This window comes from Rhipicephalus microplus, chromosome 10, assembly GCF_043290135.1.
Source record: "Rhipicephalus microplus isolate Deutch F79 chromosome 10, USDA_Rmic, whole genome shotgun sequence".
NCBI classification, from domain to species: domain Eukaryota; kingdom Metazoa; phylum Arthropoda; class Arachnida; order Ixodida; family Ixodidae; genus Rhipicephalus; species Rhipicephalus microplus.
The window spans coordinates 42097204-42123991 of record NC_134709.1 but is presented as its reverse complement, the minus strand read 5'-3'; the positions used below and the strand labels follow the sequence as shown (position 1 = coordinate 42123991).

General features: G+C 46.0%; 1 protein-coding gene across 1 annotated transcript; it reads right to left on the bottom strand.

The window, feature by feature from the left end:
* Window positions 1–629: 629 nt before the first annotated feature.
* On the bottom strand, window positions 630–26493 carry LOC119181395 (uncharacterized). Its single transcript, XM_037432624.2, has 5 exons — window positions 26189–26493; window positions 16959–17096; window positions 15554–15587; window positions 5812–6116; window positions 630–1923 (listed from the first exon to the last, which is right to left on the bottom strand). Exons 1-5 carry the CDS (start codon window positions 26482–26484, stop codon window positions 1779–1781), a joined length of 918 nt encoding a protein of 305 aa, XP_037288521.2. The 5' UTR covers window positions 26485–26493; the 3' UTR covers window positions 630–1778.
* Between the last annotated feature and the right edge of the window lie 295 nt (window positions 26494–26788).

The following is a 26788-nucleotide window of genomic DNA, read 5'->3' as shown; positions in this document are numbered from 1 at the left end:
TGTCTACGTAGAGGACCAACGTCACTGCATTGCCTAAACACTAGATAATTTTAAAATAACTAATTAGTTTAATATATAAGGAAAAAAGAAAGAAGATAACTGATGTATCTATCTTTGTCGTTCTTCTCTTCGACTTGATCATGATGCCAGTGGTATGTAGTAATATCTTCACTTTATATTTTTTATATCAACTTGTGGAACACGTATGGACCCCTCCATATTTTATAACTCGAGCGATGCTATAATAGCTTTTGTGAAATGACGAGTTTAGCACGGTTCCTTTCGACCAGGAGTTATTTTTTGGAAAACATTTTAACCACACTTACTCGCCCTTTGCTAGAATTTGGGCACATAGACGTTCTCGCTGGCCACTCCCCCGTGCTTTGACATTTGCTAATCAATATATGCAACTTCATGCGATTCGTTAAACATTGCACAAAAACTGGTGACATTATTTATCATTTTTTGCTACACATTTTTTTACTTTTACTGCTACTTACTGTGTTCTGCTAACCATTGTGCTTATTAGCAGCATGCTGCACATTTTGTTAGCCAAGTTCGCACTGAATCAAAGTCAATGTTTAAAAGGCAACAAACTTCTGTCTTCAAGAACAGAGGCAACTCGTGGAGACGTTTGCAAAAGGCAGTTTATTAACATAGTATAAGTATATTATGAAAAAAATAATGGAAAAAGAAGGTTGAAATTTTTATATAAGGAAATGAACAAAGCACTTCTTTGGGCAAACAAAGTGGGTTATAACAGGCATACATTAACAACTCCCTGAAAGTAAATATATTGTCACAGATGTATATATGTATATGTATAATATGTTATAGTACTGATATACTGAATAACTATGCAAAGCATGTTTGGGCTAGTTTGGGTTGCACCTAGCAACAGGCAAGGTTTATACTTTTGAAAGGCAAGGCAGAATACCCGCAGAACTCGCAAGAATATATCTCGAGAAAAGAAAGAAAGAAAAATGGTATTGTGCGATGACGGCCACAACAAAAACCGAACATCAGTATTCTCCAAAAATTTTTTTTTTGGTCACAGTGCAACACAAAACAGGCGTTACTTTTGATCATTGGCCGAGCTAGTGGACCAAATACATCGAATGAGGCATTATCTTGCTGTACGACTGAAGATGTGCGACCTTGTGCATCATGCGAAACATTGACGGCGCAACTGAAAATGAGCAAGACTATCACAGTGTGGCAGCAACTTTAGTACTGTGTCGTGTATTAATAACATGCCTCTGCTCACTCGCTGTACGGGCATTCGTGTATCTTATCACCGCAAAGCTGCCCACAATAACAAATGCATCATAGCACATCAGCTGTTTCGGCTGTGCCACATTAAAATGTCCATATTAAAATGCCTTCCCTGTTTGCATAATTGTTAACAACACCCCCTGAGTGTCCTTGGCAGCTGAATAGAATGCACTAACATACAGTTGTAGGAATGTATATTCCCACTAACACATTCGCAAAAAACCATTGCATCCATTAAGTGGTCGCCTTCTATAAGAAAGCTCAGAAAAAGAAAGTATACTAGCATGTACTGTCAACCAGACGGAGGACAAGGAAGTCGATCCGGTTCCAGAAGCGCAACTCTAACAAGCTGCGCTGAAAAACGCTTCTTTTTTTTCCTGCAACACTAACTAACTATTAAGTTGGAAGCATAATCTCATATAGAGCCGGCCAGTCTAGGCTGCCAAGGCGAAAAAGAAAAATAAAGGCTACAGTTCAGAAATGGCAGGTCAGGCACGGCGATCTTATGCTGCACCGGCCCATTTGACAAAGGCCCTCGGACCCTCGGCTTGGATGTCGTTGCGTCCATTGGCAGTGATCACGGTGCCGTCCCTCTTGATAACGATGAGGGTGGGAATGCTGCTTACGCCGTACTTGGTCTTCAGATCCCTTCAAATTTGGCAGGTGAAATAAAGAGAGCTTTTAAGGGGAGATGCTACTCGAAGACACTTTTTTTTTAATATTAACTCTATAGCAATGAAACTTGAGCTGTTTATGGAACTTAGTATGCTGATTTCAAACATATAATTAGTTTTCTTGCAAGTTGCATACTTTCAGCTCTGCGACAAGACAAAGTGAAAACCTTGACCTTTTTGCCCCCCTCCCATCCTCTTTTCATCTCTACACTTCCGTAATTTTTTACCATTCATAGTTTAAAATGTTTCAAATAAAGTGTGGAATGTAAGTAACTAATAAGGAAGCACATACAAAATAAGTAACAGGCGGGAAAAATAATAGACGTAAAAAAGTCCATATTTCACCCACCCTAGTAAAGGTTTACATACAATTTTTTATTATATAATAAAATATTGAAATTTAAATTAAATAATTGTATTTGTCATATTCTGGAAAAAATTTGGGCAATATTTCATGCAGATCCGAACACTAGTGCCCGAAAAAGGAGGAGCACATTAAAAAAATGGCAAAATTTGTGTTTTGAGAAAAGGAGTTTGAAAGTTAAAAATGAGTGTTTGTTTATGAAAGATGTTGTTAAATGCAATGACATTTACACACCAAAAAGAACAATCCTCCTTGTAGTGGCCACTGCCACTAAAATGCGCCAGCACCATAAGTTTGTCCCTTTTGGCTTTTTCGAGCCGACTCGTCACAGATATTTCGCTTACAGACAGGGCCATAAAGTGCTTGCCAAACTACTTCTGCTCCATCTGGCCGAGCCTTGTGCTGACTGCAAGCTAGGAAGAAGTTCGACAGGACTGTAAATCTAAACTAAGTCTAGTGTCAAGGGACACAACAGTGCTGATGCCATTTTGCAGCCATGTTTGTGCCACATACCGTCGTACATAATGGCAATGTTGTCCCCGCTAAGTTTCTTTGACCTAGCAAGATTGACGCTGACGTCATCCACTGCCGCATCACGAGCTTTCCGGCTGATGGCTGTGAATGACTTTTGATGCATTGGCTTTTGTAAGCCAACTGCCACAAATCGGATCAGCTGCTCCGCAGCCTATTCCTACAGAGCGCATAGCCACAATGGCTTTCACGCATGAAGAATGGCTTTTTTCATTCATAACAGAGATATACACGAGAAAAGCATTGTTAAGCTGCGCTGCTCATCAAGACATGGACCCCGCAAGTAGGCTTCACAGCACATACAGCCGCGCAGTGGCCAGTGGCGGTCCCCGATCTGAAGCACATGATAAGCCAGTTGCGGCACCTGAAGTACGCGAAAGCGTGCTCTTTTTATTATTTCTTGAGCCGCACCAGCGACGGAAACTGTCGTTATTTGAACAGTGAGCCTCGACTCTTCGCCTCATGTGGTCGACAATGGCGAGCGGCGGCACGTTATCGGCGACGAGGTGCTCGAAGACTGCCCACTTTGAACGTTTTAAAGCATTTCCACTTTAAAGCATCTCCAGTCAAGTCTTGACATGCATTTTTTTTTCAGAAAGGTAGAGGTACTAATCTTATCAAAACAGGCGAAAATAAAAAAAAGCGGTCATTTTGAAGAAAACTCGCGTTTTTCGACCCGCACCTCCCCTTAAAGTGCATGTACGCGTTATCAAAGTCGCGAAAATACCATCGCTTGCACAACTCTCGTGCATGAAAAGGTCATTAAAGGGGCCAAATGCGACAACATTATAGACTGTCTACAAAGCCCTTCTCTATAAAAATAGAAAACCCGTTATGCAAAGTTCCACAGCTAAAATATGAGCAGAAGCACCGTGGAAAGCAAAAAGTCCTTCAGATGTACAGTGTAGGTGTACAGAAGGCTCTGTGCAAAATTTTGCAGCAGAGATCCGAGTGGGCACGTTATGAAAACTTAGTGAAATTGCAATTTTCGAAACCTAATCTACAAAAAAAAAAAAAAAAAGAGCCACAACTACAGCACACCTCGAAAGTGAGGCGCGACAAGGGCATGACATAGAAAATGTGGCTCTTTAGTATCGCCTCAAACGTAAGTGTACACTGTACCATCACACGCGGGCACACGCACACACACACACACTGTAGTTTTATTTTTTTGCCACATACCTTCACAGTTGTGTAGTCGCTGTTCATGAGAGCATATCAACGAGCTGCAGTGCTCTGTAGCTTAATTTTTACTTTTCATGTTTAGGCAGACCACACGCCTTCAGAATTGATATCCCCTGCTACCATGTTGCTAGGCTGCTGGTTATTGTCAGTTGTGCTTGATGGCGATGGCAACAGCAGCAAATGATAAATTCTTCAACGAAGGCTGGGGGCGTGTTGTACATGATTGCAGTGGGAAGGAATTTTAGACAATGGGGATTCTAGCTTCCGCACTGCTTTTATGCAAAATAACAGGATTTCTGGATTTGATCAGCCAACAAAAGTGCATTGATGTAGTAGGAAAGCATCTTTTTTTTTCCCCGGTACCTTCAATAATTCCAACTTACAGTTAATTTGTGTATCTTGTCGGATCCTGCAAAATCCCAAATTGACAGGATTTGCTGCATATACTGCTTACATTTACCTTGGCCAAAGCGAAAATTCTCTGAAGACGACCTTTAAGCAAGTACAATATTGGCAGGTAAACTATTTTGACATTAAGTAGTATCAGTTTAGTTATGGTGTCATCGCTAACCTGAAGGAAACTACCTGGTCATGGTTACACAGTAACAGCAACACAGGTAGTGTCAAGGTGGCTCCACCTCTTCTAGGTGCCAAAGCTAAACTAGTTTGTGGAAGTGAGTACTGTCACAGAAGTTTATTTAGCACGCTCCATAGCTTGTCAGTGTATCTATTTCGAGATAAAGAACTTTCGAAGGTTGCCAAACGATCAAACACAACAGAACCTGATGCAATAGTGTGTTCTGTTAATGCGAAGCTATACTAAGCCTAACAGCAATTGTGGTCGGCAGCTATTGGTTTATGTTAGGTTGTGGATTCCCTAGAGTCCTCTTTTGCTGCATGTTACGTAGAACCTAAACCAGACACTAAAGTGTCTTATGGTGCTCATGTTACGAACCATGGAAAAAAAAAAAATGAACCAGCAAAATTTGAATGCTGGACTCATACCTAAGCATACAGTAAACATGAAAAAGTGAAGGCCTGTTTCAATCCGAAACCTCTTATGCGAGTCGTTCCTCGTTTGATGTAATCCAGGCTCTGGCCAGGTTATTACAACAGCTGTCGCAAACTGAGAGAAACACTTGCTGCACAGAACTGTTTTATCACCCACTGGGGTGCAGGCAATTGCAACTACACATCACAGTACAAGTCATGATCATTAGCTAGTTGCAATGGCATAGGTCAATCATAAACAGCACAAAACCACTTTGTCATTGACATATTGGTGAAGTGGCTACTCAGGAACAATCGTTCCAATGATTTGACAATAACTCTAGAAATGACCTGATCACACGTCACCCTTTGCAGAAAAAGTGTTTATGCGGGCTCAGATTAACCGTGTTGCCTGGGTAATAAATATGACAAATTGTTTCTGCAGAAGCCTGAATTTTAGAGCTTTTCACAAAAAAATAAGATGGAAACAGCACAAAAAAAAAAAAAAATCCATGTGCATCATAGAGCTACCAAACATATATTTATAAAGACTTCTCGCAAGGCAAAAGCTTTCCAGTTGACAAAATAATGTCCTGGTTAGCAATTAGAATGCAGGTCTGCCACCTTTCCGGGCAGTTTCTCTACTATTCAAGCCAACTAGATTGCATGCGAGGGCATTGGCTTAATGATGCCTCGATTCAGATGAGCACCCAACATAAATTTCCATCCAACATCAATTTTCCCTTTCATCTCGTGGGACTAGCAAAACTGGAAAATTCGTCAGGTGCTTACTGTTGGAATTTGTCGCCATACTTGAGGGCGTACCACGCCCCGTGGCTCTCCTCCATGTACTTGAGCATGTCCGCGTTGGAGCGGTCCGACGAGACGAAGACGACTTCGACTGGTGCCGCGCATTCCTCCTTCATCTCCTTGTACGCCTCGGCCAGTACTGGCGTGAACATGCGGCACGGCGGGCACCAGTGGGCTGAGAAGTAAAGGGCCACGGCCTTGGCGTCGCCAAGGGCCTTGTCAGCGGCGTGCTCGCTCCCATCCTTAAGCACAAGCGTCTTGCCGCTGAAGATGTCCATGTCTGTCGCCTGTGATACGTGCAATCCGAGAAGCCCTCAATGAGCACCGGTAAAGTCATCAAGCAAAGCTTGGGTACCCACTGATAATGATGACGAGGATGTCTAAACAAGACAAGTTAAGAACAAATGTAAACACATCATGAAGATAAAAGGTAACCAATTACAACTGCTTCACTGTGAAAGGTATACAATTACAACTACAGCCTCAACAAAGTATTCAAAAATTGCTCTAAATTATTTGATTTCTTGTTACATTACTTTTCATAAACAATTTTTATTACTCTAGCGTGTATGTGCACATGGAGACGTATAAATGGCAAGGCGGCCAGTAGGGAACGTCGCACAAATCGGTAGAAGCATGTATCTACCTCAAACTTTTGTCAAATGTTATTTTGGTAGGGCAAACTATCAGTGTGAAATTTCAAATCTAAGTTGACACAGAAGTTTGAGGTATATAATTCTTTAATCTTGTAACTGATTATAACAAAAAAATATGCATGGGTAAACCTCATCATCATCAGCCTGACTACGTCTACTGCAGGACAAAGGCCTCTCCCATGTTCCGCCAGTTAACCCGGTCCTATGCTTGCTGCTGCCAATTTATACCCGCAAACTTTCTAATCTCATCTGCCCACCTAACCTTCTGTCTCCCCCTAACCCGCTTCCCTTCTCTGGGAATCCAGTTAGTTACCCTTATAGGGTAAACCTATAACCTTTAAAAATATTGTATTTTTCTATTTCGTGAAGGTCGTCCTTGTGGAGAAAAATTCATCTAGGGTCAATTTCTCTCCAATCAGTACTTTGAACTTCTGATAAAAGAAGTGCACTTTCTGAATGGCATTATCACAGTCGTTACTCCTCAAAGGAAGTAACTTAAGTGTTACAGTATCACAGTAAAATGTAATCGATCACAAGCAATCGATTACTTGTACAAGTACGGCTCGAAGCAATGATATGTCGCTGGGCAACAAATGTCTGTGGAGTGAATGTTTGGACAACAGGATTTGTGTTTGTTACGACTATTACTACACTTGCTTACAGCCTAAAAAAAAAAAAAAGACAGCTCCACCTATAGAACTGCAGTGCCTGCCCTTCACCTGTGAAAGACAGTTGGCCTGGCTGGTGTATGCCCAAATCGTAAGTGCTTTTTCTTGGCTAATTTATAAACTACACATATCAGTTAAAGGTTCATTGTCACTATCTTAAACGTCAAGTTTGGCAGAGCCAGAAGTCTAGAAAGTTTACCAGGACAACCAAGTTTGACCCAAAACCGGCAACAAAAGTGTGGTTCTGTAAGGAAAAGTTGGCTGTCTGAAACACCCGAGAGGTGCTTGATCTGAAAATGAATAAGCCCTACTGGACGGAGCACTTGTGTAAATTCTCTGTTGGAAGCACAGCTATAGGTGTGGGCAAGCCTGGCATTTTTTTCATGGGTTGTAACCAAGTAAAGCGAAAAGTCCCAATGTGGAAGTGCAGGCTCAAGAGAAATTCCTCGTTCAACAGATTCTCATCACTCAAACAAAGAAATCAATGGCGTTGCTTCCAATGCAGCACAGGGGCAACAGCAACCAAGATAACGACTGACTTGGCAGCCATTTCAACTTTTATGTCCTTTTGGATGTTGCAAAATATGTCTGCAGTAAATCTCAAATTTCGCGTACCATAAGCAACGACAACATTTCGAGAGCGGTTGACACTTCAGGATATTGCTGAAAGGTACACAGAGCTGAGACTCGTAAGCGACAATGGCAACTTGTACATCAGGAACCATTGTTCTCATTCAATTTTTTTTTTTTACCACCTCTAGTTCTAGGAGTGCACATTGTGGTGGGAAAGTGTTATCCCTAGCACATGTACCGACATGGGCTTGCATTAATGTCCTCGCATAAAAAACTAAAAGCCAAGTCGTTAATTCATAAAGTATTGTAAGCGCGGTATCTCACACGGAAGACACGTACGCTTCCAAACAAACCGGGAACTTTTCATTCCTAGACACTGCGACACGTCGAATTGATTACATTCCGGTAGCCGAAAGCGGAAGAAGCAAGCGGAATTGCTCCGCTGGCGTGAAATGCCCGCCAGGGGCGATCAATGAGTCATAGACTGGAAACTATGCAGTGAGTCGTGCTGAGAGATTCCGCAACCGTTGCCCTTTTCGCGCGCGCTGGCTACGTGTGGCGGCGCAAAGGTTGCAACACGCCGAGCACAAAATCAAAAATGAAAATAAAGGTTCGCGTGGTCACAAGGCTAAAAGTAGGCCGTGCGGCATCGCTATCGTTACGACCGTTTTTACCACTTCGTACGTTGTTGCGGATACCTTTTCCCCCATTTATTTACGTGTTAATTTTGGACAAGAAAAAGCATAACTTGCGAACGGCGACTGCGCGCTCGCCTTTCCGCAATTAGTTCCAACCCAAATACGCGTGGAAAAGGTATCGCGCTTGTTCTGCTTCTGGGATAAGACACGCATACCACGACTGATATAATTGACAAAGTTCCTTGTTTCATTCTAACGATCGAGTTTGCTTTGCCGTTCTCAAGCTTACGATCACATGCTTGATGATTGCGCCGCCTCGTATTTTAAATCGTCGCGACTAATACGTTATGGACATGGCACGCCGATGCATTTGCTAATAAGACGATCATGCTAAACGGGACGCAATAACTACCCGATTTCATCTAATACGTTTGGAAGAACAAAGGTGGGTTACACCTGCTTTCGCCAAAGCCAATGCACAGCTCAAAGTTTTATGCCGTGGCCTTGCAGTTAACACAACGAAAGTGCCGACAACGCGAAAGCAATCGGCGGTTGCCACGTCGGATAGCGGGAAAGATGCAGCTTGACCATCGAACAGGCAGATCTCGAACATGTGAAGGTAACTTACGATTCGATAATGCGCCAAGAAAACGAAACACGGTCAGCCTCTTCTGCACAACGTTTGCACCGACAGTTAACGAGGGCGTGTACTTCGAGGGCTTCCTCCGTGTTCGAGGGGAATCCAGCCGTAAACCCAGCGTCTTTAACCGGCTCGCGAACGCAGCGCGCGCGTGGCCAAAAAAGGAAATTCACGTTGTATTGCGTGGCCTCCGTGCTTTCGGCGTTTCGCGCGCAATCACGTCGGTGTGCAACAAGCGCGTTATTTTGAAAGGTGTAGCGGCGTAGCGTCGTTTCTGAATGTTGTCGCTCGTTCGTTTGTTTAAAAAATAGAAACTCGTTTAATTCGCTCCCTAGGTATTGCAAGCATTACTGTTTTCTCTCCAGACACTTGACATTCTATCCGTTTTGTGAAGTTCAATTTGATTGATCGGAGCAGTTGACAATCCCGTGAGCAGAACAAGAGTTCATCAACTATATGCATTGTTGTGTTCAGGCTCTCGGGCTGTAGTTACCGCGACGGAAGAAAAATATGGCAGAGATTGTTGAGCACCGTGACTACAGGCTTAGTGACTTAGAAAACCGGGCGAATTGATACGGTTGCACACCTAATGAGCAGTGCGAAAAACAAACAAAAAACGAGACGAATAGAAGTACACTGCAGGACGTGCGCTTCGGTCGTCCTGTGTGCATTCTTTGTTTTCATACGCAGTTCATGATCGTGGTAAACTCACATACGGACTTAGGACTGAAACTATAGTGCTCTTGCACATCGCGTCACTGATGTTTTTAATTGTGTGGCAGTCCTATTGCCTGTTAGCTTTCTTTTTCTTATTTATTTTGTTTATTTCACACCACAATTGACACGCGGCTTCCAGGAGCTTGACTCGTGTAGAACTCGGTGTTATTCATAGTAGCCGCTATTTCTAGACTTTGGAGTTGTGTAGATGTGTCTGGCAATAAAAGCGTTCACCGTACTCATCCTCCAGATTTGTCGATTCACCGTAAGCAGTTGCGCAATGTGTTCTCAGTCAGCGATACGCGCCTCTGCCTATTCGGTCTGCCTAACTTTGTTGTCACGCTTCCGGCTAGTCATTCCAGGGGCAATTAAGCGCCATTGAGTAACGTTGGTGGTGGTGCTTGTGATGTTGCAACAGGCAGTGTTGGCGTGGCCTAAATGGCTGGCAATTGTTCCGCCTGAACATCTCCTGAATCGTGGGGATCTGTCACCAAATTTCCCACAGTCCGGTGTCTCGCAGGAAAGCCATGAGAATCCGTTGCACGCTCCTCCTCGTTGGCGTTGGCTCTTCATGAAAAATGACATCTTCAAATGACCCGTTCCTGTGACAAGCTGCGTACCATCACTGCTCTTTTCCTCTTAAACCGCGGGAACAGCCAGATAAAATGAACGTCACTGAACGTGAATGAACGTTGGTTCAACCGCATGTGCTTACTTTCTTTGATGCGTGCACCGATATCCAAGCGGACGGAATGTTTCGCATTCTGTCTCTGCCGGTGAGGGACTGCCACAAGTACAAGAGCAGCTTTCGATGACGTCCTTATCCCAACATGAGCGTGTGCAGGGGTTCCCTTTATGGGGGAGGGGGGGAGGTCAAAGGTTAGTCTACGCCCCCCCCCCTCTCCATGTCAATGTATGGGGTTGACTATGCGCCCGTCCCCGAGTCGCAGCGCCACCTCCATATTGTGTCAATGTAAGGGACTAAGTTTTCGCCCCCCTCCTATTAATTAGTGACTAGAAGGGGCGGCCGCCTTCCCCCTGTGCCCCTTCCGTGTACACGTTTGCGGATGCAAGGCCGCTATGAAGACATCCCGTAATTTAAAAAAGTTGGTACTTGTCTGTACTATATACAATGAATGAGGCACGTATACACGAATGGGAAACATAGAATCTGTTTATTTAACAGCAACGTGCTTACTTGCTCGCAAACATCGGGACTTTGTCAGTGATATCAGAAACTTCCCTGAATAAGGTTAGTTCAGCAGTGAAAAGGTGAGGCTTCATTCCTAATTACAATGAAAAAAGAAGAAAAAAAAAACAAAAACGTTTCTGTACAACAGTAACAAACTTGACTCGGTTTCTGTGACTGTATAGGCGCGGTACTACAAGCGAGGGGTCTACGCCATAGCTGTGGTGAGTGAAAAAGAAGAAAAAGAAAACTTTTCGGTGAGGTGAGCACGCTGCTTCCGTTCGTCGCTGTGAAGAAGCCGTTTCGTGGCTCTGAAGAAGCTCGACAGTGAAGGAGCTGCCCAGGCTTAGGATTGGGTGGCAGTGTCCTTATTGCTCCTTGAGAGTTCGTTATTTTCAGTGATTGTGTCGGACTTTCTCAGCTGAAGCGAGTCATTCGATCTTGATGTCATCTTCATCTCCCGGTCAAGGGCACTCCCCTTGGTTAGCTTCCACTCCGGCCAAGGATTGGCCGATTCACTTTTTGTTACGCAGTGGGGCGAGCAGTGTCCCCGTGGCACTGGTACCTACCAATGTGGGCACTATCCCGATGTATAGAACCCAAAGGTGATTCAAGTGGAGCTCCGAAAAGCCACTTCGAATTTTCAGGAAATCACCGATGTTCGCCAGTTTGGTCGCGGAGGCATCTTGTGCTGTTCCGCGGATCAGGAATGCATTCGTGAGCTCCTACAATGTTCTGAATTTGCAGCGCATCCTGTGAGCCCGTTTATTCCAGCACACCTCGCATGCTTGAAGGGATTATTCCGTGGTGTAGATTCAAGCGTGACACCTGTAGAAGTGCTATAGATTTGTTTTCGATGGCGGGTGTAATTTCAGTGTACAGGTGCACCCGTAGAATTTATAACAGAAAATCCCCAACGGAATCGGTGATAAAGACACCTTTAGGAGCAGTTCGACCTTCAGAAATTAAGGCATGGCCACTGATCTATAAGGGAGAGCCACTTTCCCCCGAACCCCTACAGTGTCTGAAATGTTGGTGATATGGACATTGCGTCCGAGGGTGCCCTTCAGTTCTGAGATGCCACCGGTGTGGAGAAAACGATGACAGCCGCGAGTGCAGCTCTGAGAAAGAGTGGGGCTGCCTATGTAATGGGGCGCGCACCCTGCAGACTGTGCAGCATAAGAAAGGGAGCTTGCTATATTTGGTATTGTGTTAAGCAAGTGGTGCTCTCGGAGAGACGCAGTTGCCGAAATGCAGGACAGATCTAAAGAATATGCAGGTGTTGCAGCACGTAGTACCATGCACCGCCATGGGTGCATCTCTCGCAACATATATCGCAGAGGCGATAGAGAAGGCTTCGAAAAAAGATGAAAAGGCAACGGAACGCCTCGCAAACAACCTTTTTGAAAGCTTGGCACAATTGGTTCCAAATCAACTGTCCCAAATTCTTGGGGTAGCATATACGCACGATCGGGATCCTCGGGCATCAGTGGTATCGCAGCGCGCGGAGTTAGACAGTGAAACAGCACGTTAGCCATTGATTTGATTTCTCCTGAGGCAAGGACTTCCCAAACTACGGAAGAGGATGATCTAACGGATGATTCGGAAGCGTGTGCAGATATGGATATGGACTTTCATAAAGCTCTGAAGCGAACCCAATCTCCCCCATCAAAAAGTTCTTCGCATAATTTGAAATAAAAAAGTATCTGTCCAAAAAAGAATTTGTAGTGCCACCATCACCATCATCATTTCTCAATCACCGCGTCTAAACATGTCTAAAAAAAGACTTTTTTGCGAAACGACATTTTGGACCAAGCAGTTTCTGCTACGGTTCTGTCATCAAAATAGGTTCTCTAACTATATTACAGTGGAATTGCAGATCAATTGTTTCTGCAGCCACAGACCTATCATACATTTCTTCGCAACTTTACCCGGATATTACATCACTGCAAGAAACATGGCTTTTAACCGGCAAGAAGGGTTACCTAAAAAAGTATCGACTATTTCGATTGGACCGACGTAGTAGAGGTGGTGGACTTGCTGTCTTGATAGCAACTAAATTTAGTTACAAAGCTAAGATCTCTTATCGATGTATGGCTCAAGATTGTGAAATTTCGATAGTAGACATAATATTACCCGACGGTTCTCCCTTTTCGTTTGTAAATGCATACTTCCCAGCTGGGGTGCAAGGCACGCGAAGTCTAGAAGACATGTTCTCTGCCTGCAGAAAGGATATACTATTTACTGGAGACTTCAATTCACATCATGTGGCTTGGGGATTCAAAACAGATGCTAGCGGAAAACGCTTGTGGGTATGGGCTAACGACAAGAATTTACCTTGTTTAATTTCGCACGCTGCTGCTTTTGTCTGAGTTCTCTCAAGATCTGTAATAGAATTGACATTTTCAAGCTCATCTCTAGATATATGTTCGTGGCGAACTTTAGACTGTGCTACTAACACTGACCGCTTGCCCATTAGATTTGTCCTTAACATTCCGAGAATACTTGTCGCCGAAAAGGTCGGCTCATTCCTCAACTATAAAAGAAATTATAAAAAGACTTGAAAGCTACTTTTATTCGCAGCGAGGACATGCAAGATGAGTTAAGGGCTATGGGTCTGTGTGCAGCGTCAAAAAGATCAGTGAAAGCCGCAACTTTTAAATTAAACTCGGCCACAAGAGGTTCTTTTAGTCCACGGTGGACTGAAGAGTGCGTGAGGAGCTATAGAAAACGTAAAGCTGCACGAAAACAACTGCTGGTCAATCAATGTCCGAAAATTGGTGTTATTATAAATTTCCAGCAGCATACTTCAAATGCACAAGTACAGCAAAATATGGCTATAATATGAAACGATTTGATTATCTGTCTAGGGCTGAAAATTAAAAAAAAATGTGCTCTTTAGATTTTTAAATTCTCAAAAGATGTTACCACGTGCTGAAAATATTGACTCTTCCGTTCTTCCTCCCCGTGAACTCTCTGATTTGGTAGAAAATACTGCGAAAGGGCTCCAAGATAGATTTGTGTCAACTATACCACTGCAAATTGTCAACCCAGTGGCGGGTGAGGATTTCGAGTATGTTACTTTAGACGAGCTGGCAGGGATAATAAGGCACTTATCTTCTTCAGCACCTAGCTGGACCAAACGGGGTGGCCAATGCAATGGTAAAAGTAATATTCGAGATTTCTCCAACTAAAGTATACTTAATCTGGTGAATTTTTCTTTGACGAAAGCTTGGATACCCGCGGAATGGAAGCTGTCTAAATTGATTGCACTTCATAAAAAGCAGGAAACAGTATTTGCCCTAGACAATATAAGGCCGATATCACTCACGTCTAATCTGGCTAAGCTAACTGAAAGAGTTTTGAATGCCCGGGTAATAAAATATATTGATAATAACGCAATCATAAACCCCAGTCAAGTTTGTTTTAGATCCGGTTGCTCAATGTGGTGTGCGCATGTTGATTTAGAGAACCGAATACACCTCGCTAGGCGTCGGCGCCAATACTGTGCATTAGTTACTCTATATTTGGCTAAAGCGTACGACAAGGTTGAGCATTCAGTTTTATTAAAACAGATGGAACATCACCACTTTCCCAACTACATCACTGCTTTGGTTTCGGAGTTTTTAAGAGGGAAGGAATATTACTGCTTCAAAGATGGGTATACTCATCGAATAGGCATAAGAAGTTACGTGGCGTACCACAGAGGGCCCGCTGTCCTGTTGCCAGTTTTATTTAAAATCTTCTTAAGCTCCATTCCATCAACTAAGGATATTCAGTTATATGCGTACGCGGACGACATTGCTTTCTTTGCAAGTAATACCGATCTTCAATCCCTATACCATCAGAGTCTACAAGATTATCTCAATACGATAGAAGGGTGGCTCAAAAACATTCATATGACGCTGAACGTACTGAAAAGTGCGCTTCTTGCATTCTCTTTTTTGCAGCCTATCAACATCTCGTTGATGTATAGTAGTTAGCTCATTCCGTAGGCGAATTTCCTTGAACATTTGGGCATCCTATATAATGATACATTAAATTGAAGAAGCCACACTGATGATGTGTACTCCAAGGCAACACGTGCCATGGGGTGGCTACGGAAGCTCGCAAACCGTAAAGCGGGTTTAAGAAGAGATGCGCTAATAAGGATATATAAACTTTATGAGCGGCCTATCGTGGAATTTGGATGCGTATTGTTTTCTGGCAGTGCAGCTTATAGAATGAGACCTCTAATACTGCTGGAAAGAGAAGCGTTGCGTTTGTGTATGGGTCTCCCAAAGTTTGTTGCAAACAACGTGTTGTATATGGAAGCTCGCCTACCTTCTCCGCTAAATAGGTTTGAAATTCTGACTGTGCAAGCATTCTTAAATATGTACAGTTCACACCAAAGACGCTCATTTGCCGTTTTCATTCAAGAACCAACTTTATTCTTCGAAACACATTGGTCGCGACTACACACTCCTCAAATCATATTTGCACAAGCGATGCTACAGCAACTGAATGTAAAAATTAAACATATTGCCCCAATAGACAACCTGAAGTCTATGCTTAGCATACAATTTGATGATATACTTCCTCATAACGCAAAACTATTGGCACAGAGGTACTTAAAAGACCAGTTAGCAGATTATCTAGCTCACCTGGAGATAAGCAACATCATTGCGACTGATGCATCTGTGTCAAAAAAAAAAAAAAAAAAGGGCTGGGATTGACATCTTCTCTTCTTCTTTTGACTTGTCTTTTTCGATTTGACTCGCAGACTATACCCCTGTATTCATTGCAGAATTATTGGATATTTTTCTTGCCCTACGCAAATTGTCCTCAAGCGAATCATCATGCAGTGATCATTACAAATTCAATGTCAGTATTTAATGCATTTTCTGCGGCAGCAAATTCAGAGCCGATCAACACGTTTCCTCATTTAATACCGAAAAACGTAAAAAAAAATGCATTTAATGTGGGTATCAGGCCACCGCGAATCATATTTGAACGAAATGGCGGACTCTTTAGCAGGAGTATCTCTGATTGGGCCCATCATCCCAGTTTTGCCAAATACAGCTTACGTGACAGCGCTAAGGTTCCGAAATGCTTGTTTGGGATACGGAATAAGTAATTTGAATAAATTTAAAGATTTCGAGCATTTAAGGTATTGCTAGAATAAATAGTGGTGTGTATTTCGCCAGTTAGAAGTCACTTATACCAGACTGCGCTGTACAGTTCCACAACTTAATTATGACCTTAAAGCTCGACTCAAGGCGTCACCGCTGTGCATTTTTTTGCAACGAAATTGAAACAATTGAACATTTCTTTTTATTTTGTCGTCGTTACTCTTATCAGAGAAAAATATGTTTAGAAGCCCCATTACAGAAGTTAGGATAAAAGTAAATGTATCAGTAATTTTATCACTTGGCGACACTTCATTTGCTCACTGCCACAGCTAGGGATAAATGCTCCACTGTGTTTGACTACATCAATGCAACTAAAAGATTACCGTGCTAGAGAACCCCAACTTTTTCAGATCTTTAGTTTATAATTCGTAGCTATGTCTGTCAGGAACAAGAGATGGTTTGACCGCTTGTTCAGCAACCATTTTTGTTTATTCGCAGTTTAATCTCTAATTTTTCAGATTGGCTTTATTTCCGTTTAGTTTCATTTAAGTATCCTGCCACCCAATTCTTGGCCCAACGCGCTCTGTGGGTGAGCGCCATCCATCTGAGGTCATCAGCATCAGCGTCAACTGATGGTTGAACGATAGCGGCGTGCGAATCACTTTTTAGAGCCGATTCAGTAGGAATCGAAAAGCGCTAGGATCGAATCGAATGCCGTTCGAAATTCGAGTAGTTTTCGAATATCGAATTGCGGCGTAGTATCATATTTGATATTCGTAAGCTTTCGAATATTCGCATTACACGAAATATAGTTGATTGATTGATTGATTGATTGATTGATTGATTGATTATTCGGCAGGCTATAGAAGGCGCAGGGCTGTAGATCGAGCCAGCAAAACAACGGGTAGCTACGAGCGATCTACCGCGATAAACCTACGCCTGATCGGCCCACCGGCGGAAGACTTCCGGTCCCTGGTCTTGAACCTCTTCGCGTCCGCAGGAACTGATCACCGTGCCGTCCATCTTGAAAATGATGAGGGTGGGAATGCCTGTGACGTACTTCCTCGCCAGCTCCCTTGATTTGATTTTTTAGGAGTAAAGGGGAGGAAGAAGGAAAATATATATACAAAAATGCGGGTATAGTTTGCACTGAAGTCGCGCAAAGCTTAACACTGCGAAGCACTGGCCCCATCGCTGCTCGTGTATACAGAAGTCCAAGCGCGCTTCCTCCTCGAGAGTGCGCACTTTCTTATGACGCCTTATGACTGACACGATCGGGCGCAGCCAGACTATACACTTGCGGAGGTTATATATATATATATATATATATATAGTGGGAGTAATAATTCAATGGGCCAGTTAGTCTTCGTGAAGGTATGGGATATGGTACAACGGGAGCGTTGTCAACAAGGATAAATATATTTACTTTTATTTTCCAACAGTTTCGGGAGGGGTCCTCCCTTCATCAGGGGATGAGTTATTATACTCATCCCCTGATATATATATATATATATATATATATATATATATATATATATATATATATATATATATATATATATATATATATATATATATATATATATATATATATATATATATATATTGTAATGATAATAAATAGTGGGGCTCAGGCAAGGGCGCAGGCTAGGTTACGGAAGCCGAGGAAGACGAAGTCAGAATAAGAACAGCCGGCCTGCAGCAAAGGCGTTGTCTCTTATTTCTCGTCGTTACAATGGCGCAGTCGACGAAGAAAACGGCTTACGTCTCGGTTTCGTCATCCAGAACGCCCGCCGACGTGCAGCCGCAGTAAGCGTCGCTTGAGGACGGCGTCAAGCCCTCCTCGGCAGCTGTTTACTGACACCACCGTTCGGGGACGGCGTCAAGGCCTCCTCGGCGGCTCCAGCACCCGTTACCGGTACCAGTTCACGATAAGGAACGCCGTCACGCTTCTTCGCTGATGGAACCCGCAAGGCGTCCGTCGCGGCCAGCATCGATCCCAGCACCGACGGATGGCGTCCAGGCCTCCGTTGTGGTTCCGGGAAACTTGTCCTGGGACGCGACACGTCGCGGCAACCATGCGCACGGGCCTCTCTCACCTAGGGATGGCGTACATGCCTCCTCCATACCTGGCAACCTGTCGGCGCTTCAAGCACCCACCGTGTACGGCGTCGAGGCCTACCCGGCGGCGCAAGACCGCTTCATCTACGCCACAGTACCAGGTCACAACTCATCACACGGGTTCCGCTTGCCTGGGAACGTCGTTGACGCTTCCAGCGCCCTGGAACCCATGTCCACGATTCCTACCACAGCTGGATTTCCAAGGGACGCCGTCCACGCGTCCTTGGTCAGCAATTGTACCACCTCGAGTACCGCAGTCACTGTATCCTCCGCAGAGGCGGGCCTTGGCTCTTCGTGCGGATCACACGACAGCGCAGCGGAGCTGCAGCATACCATCGCGCAACTCCGCGTCACGACCAACGCCCTCATAGCGTCGAGCTCCCAGCTATGTCCTGCCATCTTGCCAACATTGTGCGCACTCAATGCCATGTTGGCTGCGGCCGCCTCACAAAACTTCGAGGTAAGCTCGCCCGAGAACCGTCGCAATCTCGGGCGTTCTCTCACGGAGGTATCAGAGCAAGTGAACTGCTTGGCGTGGGCACATCTCGGAGTTTTGCCCGCAGTCCCGCCATCGCCGATTTCCTTCGAGCTACCGGAGTTTCGCGGCTTCCAGGACGATGCCAAGGAATGGGTGGCAACCGTCAACGCTGTCGGAGATCACGCAGCGTGGACGGACCAAAAGAAGTGGGGCATGGCCATAGACCGCCTTCGGAATGCTGCCGCGGCTTGGCATCGATACGAAGGCGTGCGGCAGACGTCCTGGGTGGACTGGAGTGACAAGCTCATAGCTGCTTTTGGACGGAGTCACCATCACCTCTCCACGACCACCCAGTCTTACGCGACCGCTACCGAGAATAGATCCCAGAAGGAGACCACCCTCGCGGCTTCAGCTGTATTTTGCAGCTTCCCGACAGCCAATTTAACCACCTACCCTGGGACGAACAACCCTACAGTGTTGACCCTCACTTCGAAGCGACATCTCCTGATATCACGTCAGTCTGTGGCCGAGTGTGCGGACGTCTGCCACACGCTAAGCGCCGCTTCCTTCAAAGTCACTGTCAGCAAAGACCTACCAGAGAAGGTAATACTTCCGGTTAGTGACAGGTCATCTCACAATGAAGGCTCTACTGCACGTGAAACTATAGGAATAAACAGCTTGGGCATGAGTCCGACAAAGGCAGTGCTGCAAGAGCACGCGTTGCCTCTCAAGCTGCAACCTGAACTCGGCTCTCAGATGACTACAAAGACACCCCGACGCCCCTTGCCACACCGCAAGCAACGCAGGCGTCGACGCTCAGTGCAGCAGGTGACGGTGCAGCGTGGACTATTTCCAGCATTTGTAACACGACTGCGACAGGATGCTCAAACCGACGAGATTAAACCAACGCGGCCACTTTGCAGGAGTCTGTATCTCCTGCTAGCGGCATCTTGTCCAAGTCAACAGCGTTGGCCCCATCGTGGACGACGCCTGCACCGACCATCACGTCACAGCCAGTGTCGTCCTCCGGAATCTCCTTCAACAAACTTCCATGTGAAATATCAGCTTGGCCGAGCCCGGCCACCCCGGAATAGTCAATGCCGCCCACCGGAGACATTGTCGGTAGCCCACGAGGCTCGCAGTCGGGGCCGAGTGTAATGATAATAAATAGTGGGGCTCAGGCAAGGGCGCAGGCTAGGTTACGGAAGCCGAGGAAGACGAAGTCAGAATAAGAACAGCCGGCCTGCAGCAAAGGCGTTGTCTCTTATTTCTCGTCGTTACAATATATATATATATATATATATATATATATATATATATATATATATATATATATATATATAATTCAGGTTGTATACGAGGGACTATTGGTCAGCTGCCCACTCGTAACAAGTTCACGTGCTACGTGACGCCAAACAGGATCAAAAGAGTGTGCCACACTCGCCGCCGTGGCTACTGGTGGCGCTGACTGACACTCCCACGTTTAATTCACATATAAACCCTATAGAGTGGCTGGGGGGGATAGCTGTCGTGGTAGCTCAGTGGTAGAGCATCGAACGCGTCATTCGAAAGTCGCAGGTTCGGATCCTGCCCACGGCAAGTTATCTTTTCACCCACTTTTCTTCATATTTACATTACAATTTGGTCTAATATCTTTCCCTATACTTTCCTTGGCATTATTGTCTGTTAGATCTCAATATTGTGTGAAAACACGGAAAAACGAGCCCTTACGTATACACTTATTTCCTTATATATATATATATATATATATATATATATATATATATATATATGTATATATATATATATATATATATATATATATATATATATATATATATATTGTGATGTAACGGTGAAGGCAACCTTTATTAGGCCCAGAAGACACGATGAAGCGACCACGCCCAAGGCACAGAACTCAGACAAGCCAAGTCCCCACAGCAGATGAAGATGACGACCACTCATGATGATGAATATGTGTAAAGAAAGTAGATGTGCTTAATGAATGCCTACACTAACTTCCCCCCCACGTGAAAGCGGTCATCCTGACCGCAGCTTTTGGCCGCATTTTAAAGCGAAGATGAACGCCGTATGAAAGGCTTCATGCGGGATACGTGGACTATTTCTGCTGCCCTGTAGCGGCGGTCCGTCGGAAGAAGAACGGGTGCCACGCGATAATTCACAGGAGATGTTTGCTCCAAGACAGTGTAGGGGCCAATAAAACGTAATTGAAACTTCTCGCACAGTCCGGGAGTGCGAATGGGTGTAAGAAGGAGGACTTCGTCACCAGGGCTGAAAGACACGGCACGATGAGAGGCATCATATTCAAGCTTGCGATCCTGTTGCTTGGCTTCAGTGTTGACGCGAGCCAGCTGGCGGCAATGAAGTAGACGAGACACGTATTCTTCACTTGAAGATGAACATGGTTTGACAGGCGCAGAGAAGAACGAAACATCGAGGAAAGAAGAGGGGAAGCGACCGTGGACGAGGTAGAACGGCGAGTAACCGGTTGTGCGCTGTAAAGAGGTATTATACGCAAAAGTGACAAATGGCAAAATGGCGTCCCAGTTTCTGTGGTCGGGTTCGATATACATCGCAATCATATCTGACAGTGTACGATGGAAGCGCTCAGTCAGGCCATTCGTCTGAGGATGGTAACTGGAGCTTGTTTTGTGTGTAGTGCCGGCTGCCTTGAGCACTTCTTCGACGAGTGCTGAAAGAAATACTCTTCCACGGTCGCTCAGGATTACACGAGGAGCTCCGTGTCGAAGGATTATTGCTCGAAGGATGAAGTCGGCCACTTCCGAAGCTGATGCAGAAGGCACGGGAGCTGTTTCGGCGTAGCGGGTCAGGTGGTCGACAGCTGTAACTATCCATCGATTGCCCGTGACAGTCATAGGAAGCGGACCATACAGGTCAATGCCAACTACCTCGAATGGTTGCAGGGGACACGGGAGCGGTTGTAATTGTCCACTTCGAGTTGATGTAGGTAGCTTGCGACGCTGACAAAGGGCGCATGAGGCAACGTACTTCGCGACACAGGTGGACAAGCCCGGCCAGTAGTAGTGACATCTTATGCGGTCATACGTTTTCTGGAAGCCCATGTGTCCAGCAGACATGTCGTCGTGATATGTCTTGAGGACTTGAGCCCGAAGAGAGCGAGGTAAAACGGGCACCCAGCGTTGACCATCAGGGTGGTAGATATGACGGTACAGGACGTGGTTGTTGAGCTTGAATTGCGTCAGCTGTCGGCGAAGACGGGCGTTAGGGGGCCGGCAAGTCCCGTCAAGACGGTCCATGATGCGGCGACAGTAAGGGTCAGCACGTTGGTGAGATAAGAACAAACCACACTCGCTTGGAGAAGTTGGGTCCAAAGTAGTTAATGACGAAACATGTAGGGAAGAGACGGCTGAAAGCTTCTCGTGTGCGGCAGTGGCGGGTTTGTTAAGCGGCTCCGAAGAGAGCGGGCAACGCGAAAGTGCGTCGGCGTCTTGGTGCTTGTTTCCCGACTTGTATGTGATAGTGAAGTCGTATTCTTGTAAGCGAAGAATCCAGCGACCAAGGCGGCCGGACAAGTTCTTGATTGTCGAGAGCCAGCACAAGGCGTGATGGTCCGTAACCACAGTAAAGTGGCGGCCGTGGAGATAAGGTCGAAACTTTTGTATCGACCATACGACCGCTAGGCACTCCTGTTCGGTGATGGTATAATTCTTTTCAGCAGGGGTCAGTGCACGACTCGCGTATGCGACGACTTTCTCACGTGAAGATTTGTCTCGCTGTAGGAGAATTCCACCAATGCCTCGACCACTAGCGTCTGTATGCAGGAGCGTAGGCGCGGTTTCGTCGAAATGGCAAAGGACTGGTTCGGATGTGAGTGCACACTTCAGTTGGGCAAACGCCGCTTCACATTCAGGAGACCACACGAAGGCGACGCCTGATCCGAGCAACTTGTGCAATGGTGAAGCTATTGAGGCGAAGTCTCGAATGAATCGGCGAAAATAAGAAGCGAGGCCGAGGAAACTGCGCAAATCTTTGGCTTTTTCAGGACGCGGGAAGTGTTGGACAGCGGAAATCTTGTCAGGATCGGGACGAATACCGTCCTTGCTTACGATGTGGCCTAACACTTTAATCGTCTTGCTCGCAAAACGGCACTTCTTGGTGTTCAGCTGAAGGCCTGCGTTTGCAAGGCACGTAAGAACTTCGTCCAGTCGTTGCAAGTGCTGAGGGAAGGTTGACGAGAAAATAACGATATCGTCTAAATAGCACAAGCAAGTCTTCCACTTCAAGCCTCGTAAAACTGTGTCGATCATCCGCTCGAATGTTGCTGGAGCATTGCAAAGGCCGAATGGCATGACGTTGAATTCATACAGCCCATCTGGTGTTGAAAACGCTGTCTTTTCTTTGTCATCCTCGTGCATGGGTATTTGCCAGTAACCTGAACGCAGGTCTAGGCTTGAGAAGTACTCAGCACCTTGCAGTGAATCCAAAGCATCGTCTATGCGCGGCATGGGGTAAACATCCTTGTGGGTAATCTTATTAAGTGCTCTGTAGTCCACGCAGAATCGCACGGAGCCATCTTTTTTCCTTACTAAAACAACAGGGGATGACCAAGGACTCGTGGAGGGACGTATAATGTTCCGTTGCAGCATATCGGCTACATTTTGTTCAATGATCTCACGCTCTGATGAAGAGACGCAATATGGTCGACGGCGTACGATCGAAGTGCCATCGGTCTGGATACGATGGCTAATTATGGACGTCTGTCCCAGAGATGAGGAATGGGCATCAAACAATCTGCTATGCTTTTGTAGCAAGGCAAGCAACTCATCTGTCTGTGAAGAGGTCAGTTCTGGACTAATAGTCGCAGCAAGAACAGAAACGCTTGGTGAACGTCCAATAGAAGGAAGGTCAGAACACGCTGGCATAAGCGGGACAACAGAGACAGGTTGAGATTCAGAAACGCAAGCCATTGTGGTGCCTTTAGGAATGAGAATTTTCTCAGAAGTCTGGTTTGTAGCGTAGAGAAGTCCGGAGTCATTGTGGAATCGCACTAGACCTGAAGCAAGGGCTATACCTCTTGCGAGACAGCGTGCAGATGGTTGGACAAACACGTCACCAGAGTCGATCACATTAGAAGTGATGGCAACTATCCGCTGATGACCAGGTGGTAGCTCGGTCTCTTCAGCAGCGAGCAAGCGAACGGGCTTGTCATCCGCATACAGGGCATAGTCAGTTTCCATCATATGAACAACATTTTCTCGACAGCAGATGGAAGCGTTCGCCGTAGACAGAAAATCCCAGCCTAATATAATCTGGTGGGCACACGAATTCAGCACAGCAAATTGTACAAAATGAAGAATACCAGCTATGAAAACACGAGCGGTGCACATAGCGGCAGGTCTAATGGCGTCCCCTTGAGCAGCGTGCAGTGTAGGTCCATCATAAGGGGTGGTGACTTTTCGTAGACGTGAGCACAAAGAACGATCAATGACAGACAAAGAAGCACCAGTGTCTATTAAAGCGTCCACGTACACACCTTCTATGAAAACAGCTATCGTATTATATGGACGCACTGGAGGAATTTCTGTCTTTTCGTTCGATGCAGCTTTTCCTCCAAAAGCTGCAGAGGTTAGTTTTCCGGGCGTTGGTTGGTGAATTGCGACACATGTCGCAATGGAGACGTGGAACGGCGGAGGGGTGAGGGTGAGCGGCGTCTAGTAGAGCGGTAGGAACTGGTTGGCTCAGATGTCGCAGTTGGAGACGGTGAGCGGCGTAGCGGCGGATCATAAGGACGACGTTGGAAAGCGTACCAGCTTGTCCCATCATCCCGTCCGTAGGTGTCGAGTCCACGACGCTCGTCCTGCTGACGCTTCCGACAGACGCGTGCAATGTGGCCCCGATAGCCGCAGTAATAACAGATCGGGCGATGCGGCCGCCACGGTGGGTGAAAGGGCTGGCTAGTCACACTCGGAGTTAACGAAGCCAGCGGGACAGGCGTCGAGTGTGCGGGCATCGGTTGTACCACGGGTGGTGAGCCAGCGAGGACTTGTGCGTACGTCGGCTGGAGTCGAGGTACTGGAGACTCTACAAACGCTGGCCCGGTCATGGACGTCAACTCCTCTTTGATAACATCCCGCAAAACAGTGTTGGAGGGGGGAGGTGGACTCGGTGTCATTGAGAGGCCGAAAGATTGCAGCTCTTCCCGTATAATCGCCCGGATCATGGCACGCAATGAGGCATCAGTCGTGGTAGTGTTTTCAGAGCTGTCCGGCGGTAACCGTTGGGATTCAAGTTCCTCTAGGCGTTGGCACGTGGCAACAACGTCAGCGACTGTAGTCGGGTTTTGAATGACCAAGGCACTGAACGCGACCGTGCCTATCCCTTTCAATAGATGACGAACTCTCTCTGATTCTGACATGGACGTGCTGAAACGGTGACAGAGAGCAAGCACATCCTCTATGTACGACGTGTAGGACTCACCGCATTGTTGCTTGCGAGAATCCAGTGTCTTCTTCGCGAGAGCTGAACGAACCGCCGGGGTGCCGAAAATTTGGCGAAGCTGTTGCTTGAAGCGTGTCCAGTCCGTAATGTCCGTTTCATGATTGAAAAACCATGTTTTCGCTACGCCTGTGAGGTAGAAAGAAACACGGCGAAGCTTGGTAGGATCATCCCAGTTGTTAGTGGAACTCGCTCGATTGAACTGGTCCAACCAATCTTCCACATCTTCACCTCGAAGTCCGGCGAACGTGGGCGGCTCACGCTGGTGCGCGGTGATAATCCACGTTGGATAGGCCGTGGTAGCCGGGGCCGTGGAGGTAGACGCAGAAGCGCCGGTTGGCTCGTCCTGAGGCATGTTACCGGACACCTGGTACAAACGACGACCTGAGCGCAGCTCCAGGAGGCAGATCGGGCTGGGAGAGGACGGAAGATCGTAGAGCACACTCCACCACTTGTGATGTAACGGTGAAGGCAACCTTTATTAGGCCCAGAAGACACGATGAAGCGACCACGCCCAAGGCACAGAACTCAGACAAGCCAAGTCCCCACAGCAGATGAAGATGACGACCACTCATGATGATGAATATGTGTAAAGAAAGTAGATGTGCTTAATGAATGCCTACAATATATATATATATATATATATATATATATATATATATATATATATATATATATATGAATAGTTCCAGTGCTTCGAATTTCTCGTTTTCTACCAACATTTACGCTTCATTTCGTGTCTTTTTTTTTTGTGGCATTTATGTCGTGCTTTCTTCTAACGCTAGCACTGAAGTTGGCGTGTTTTGAAGCTGGAAGCCTTCATACATAACCAGGTTGCGGGCTGCACGGCTCGCTAGCATTGCGCTCGCACACTCGCTTATTGGTTACTTAGGAGCGCACTTCAAAGAAGTCAGTCGGAGTGACGGGTGGTCGTGTAAGCTATATGGGGACTATTTGTTGCCCTTCCGTTCGGAATGTTGTGCGTTTACGAATCGACTCATGAGGTCATCACCCTATACTGCTTCACTGCGTACGGTCCTATCAATCTATCTGCCCCTTCATATACTTACTCTCGCCAGGGATCCTCGTACTTGACGGCGTACCAGTTTCCGTGGCACTCGTCCATGTACTTCACCATGTCCTCCTTGGAGTGGTCCAGGGAGACGAAGACGACCTCGGCTCCGCAAGGGAGCGCCTCCTTTGCCTCAGCGTACGCGTCGGCCAGGATGGGCGTGAAGTGGCGACACGGCGGGCACCAGTGGGCCGAGAAGTACAGGGCCACCACTTTGACGTTGCAGAGCGCCTCCTCGGCAGGGTGCTCGCTGCCGTCTGCTCGTATCAGCGTCTTGCCCGCGAACATGTCCATGACAACCACCTGGGAGGAGTTAAGATGTCTTGTCTACGTGATGTAAGACGTGTAACGTATACTGTGCTACAACATGATAGCTTCAATGCGTCGTGTTGCCGCGTCACTGTCGCCGTGAGGCAATCAGAACACTTCTAGCGTGTGTGTGAGAACTTAGGGCTTCTAAACAACGTCCCATAATTTTTCAGGACGTCGAAGTAAACGCGCGCATTGAGTTCAAAAGGACGTCATGATCAACAATTCCAAACTCAGCAGCGCTGTGAGCTGCGCACGCGTCACTAATTTCAAGACACAATTCTTCGAC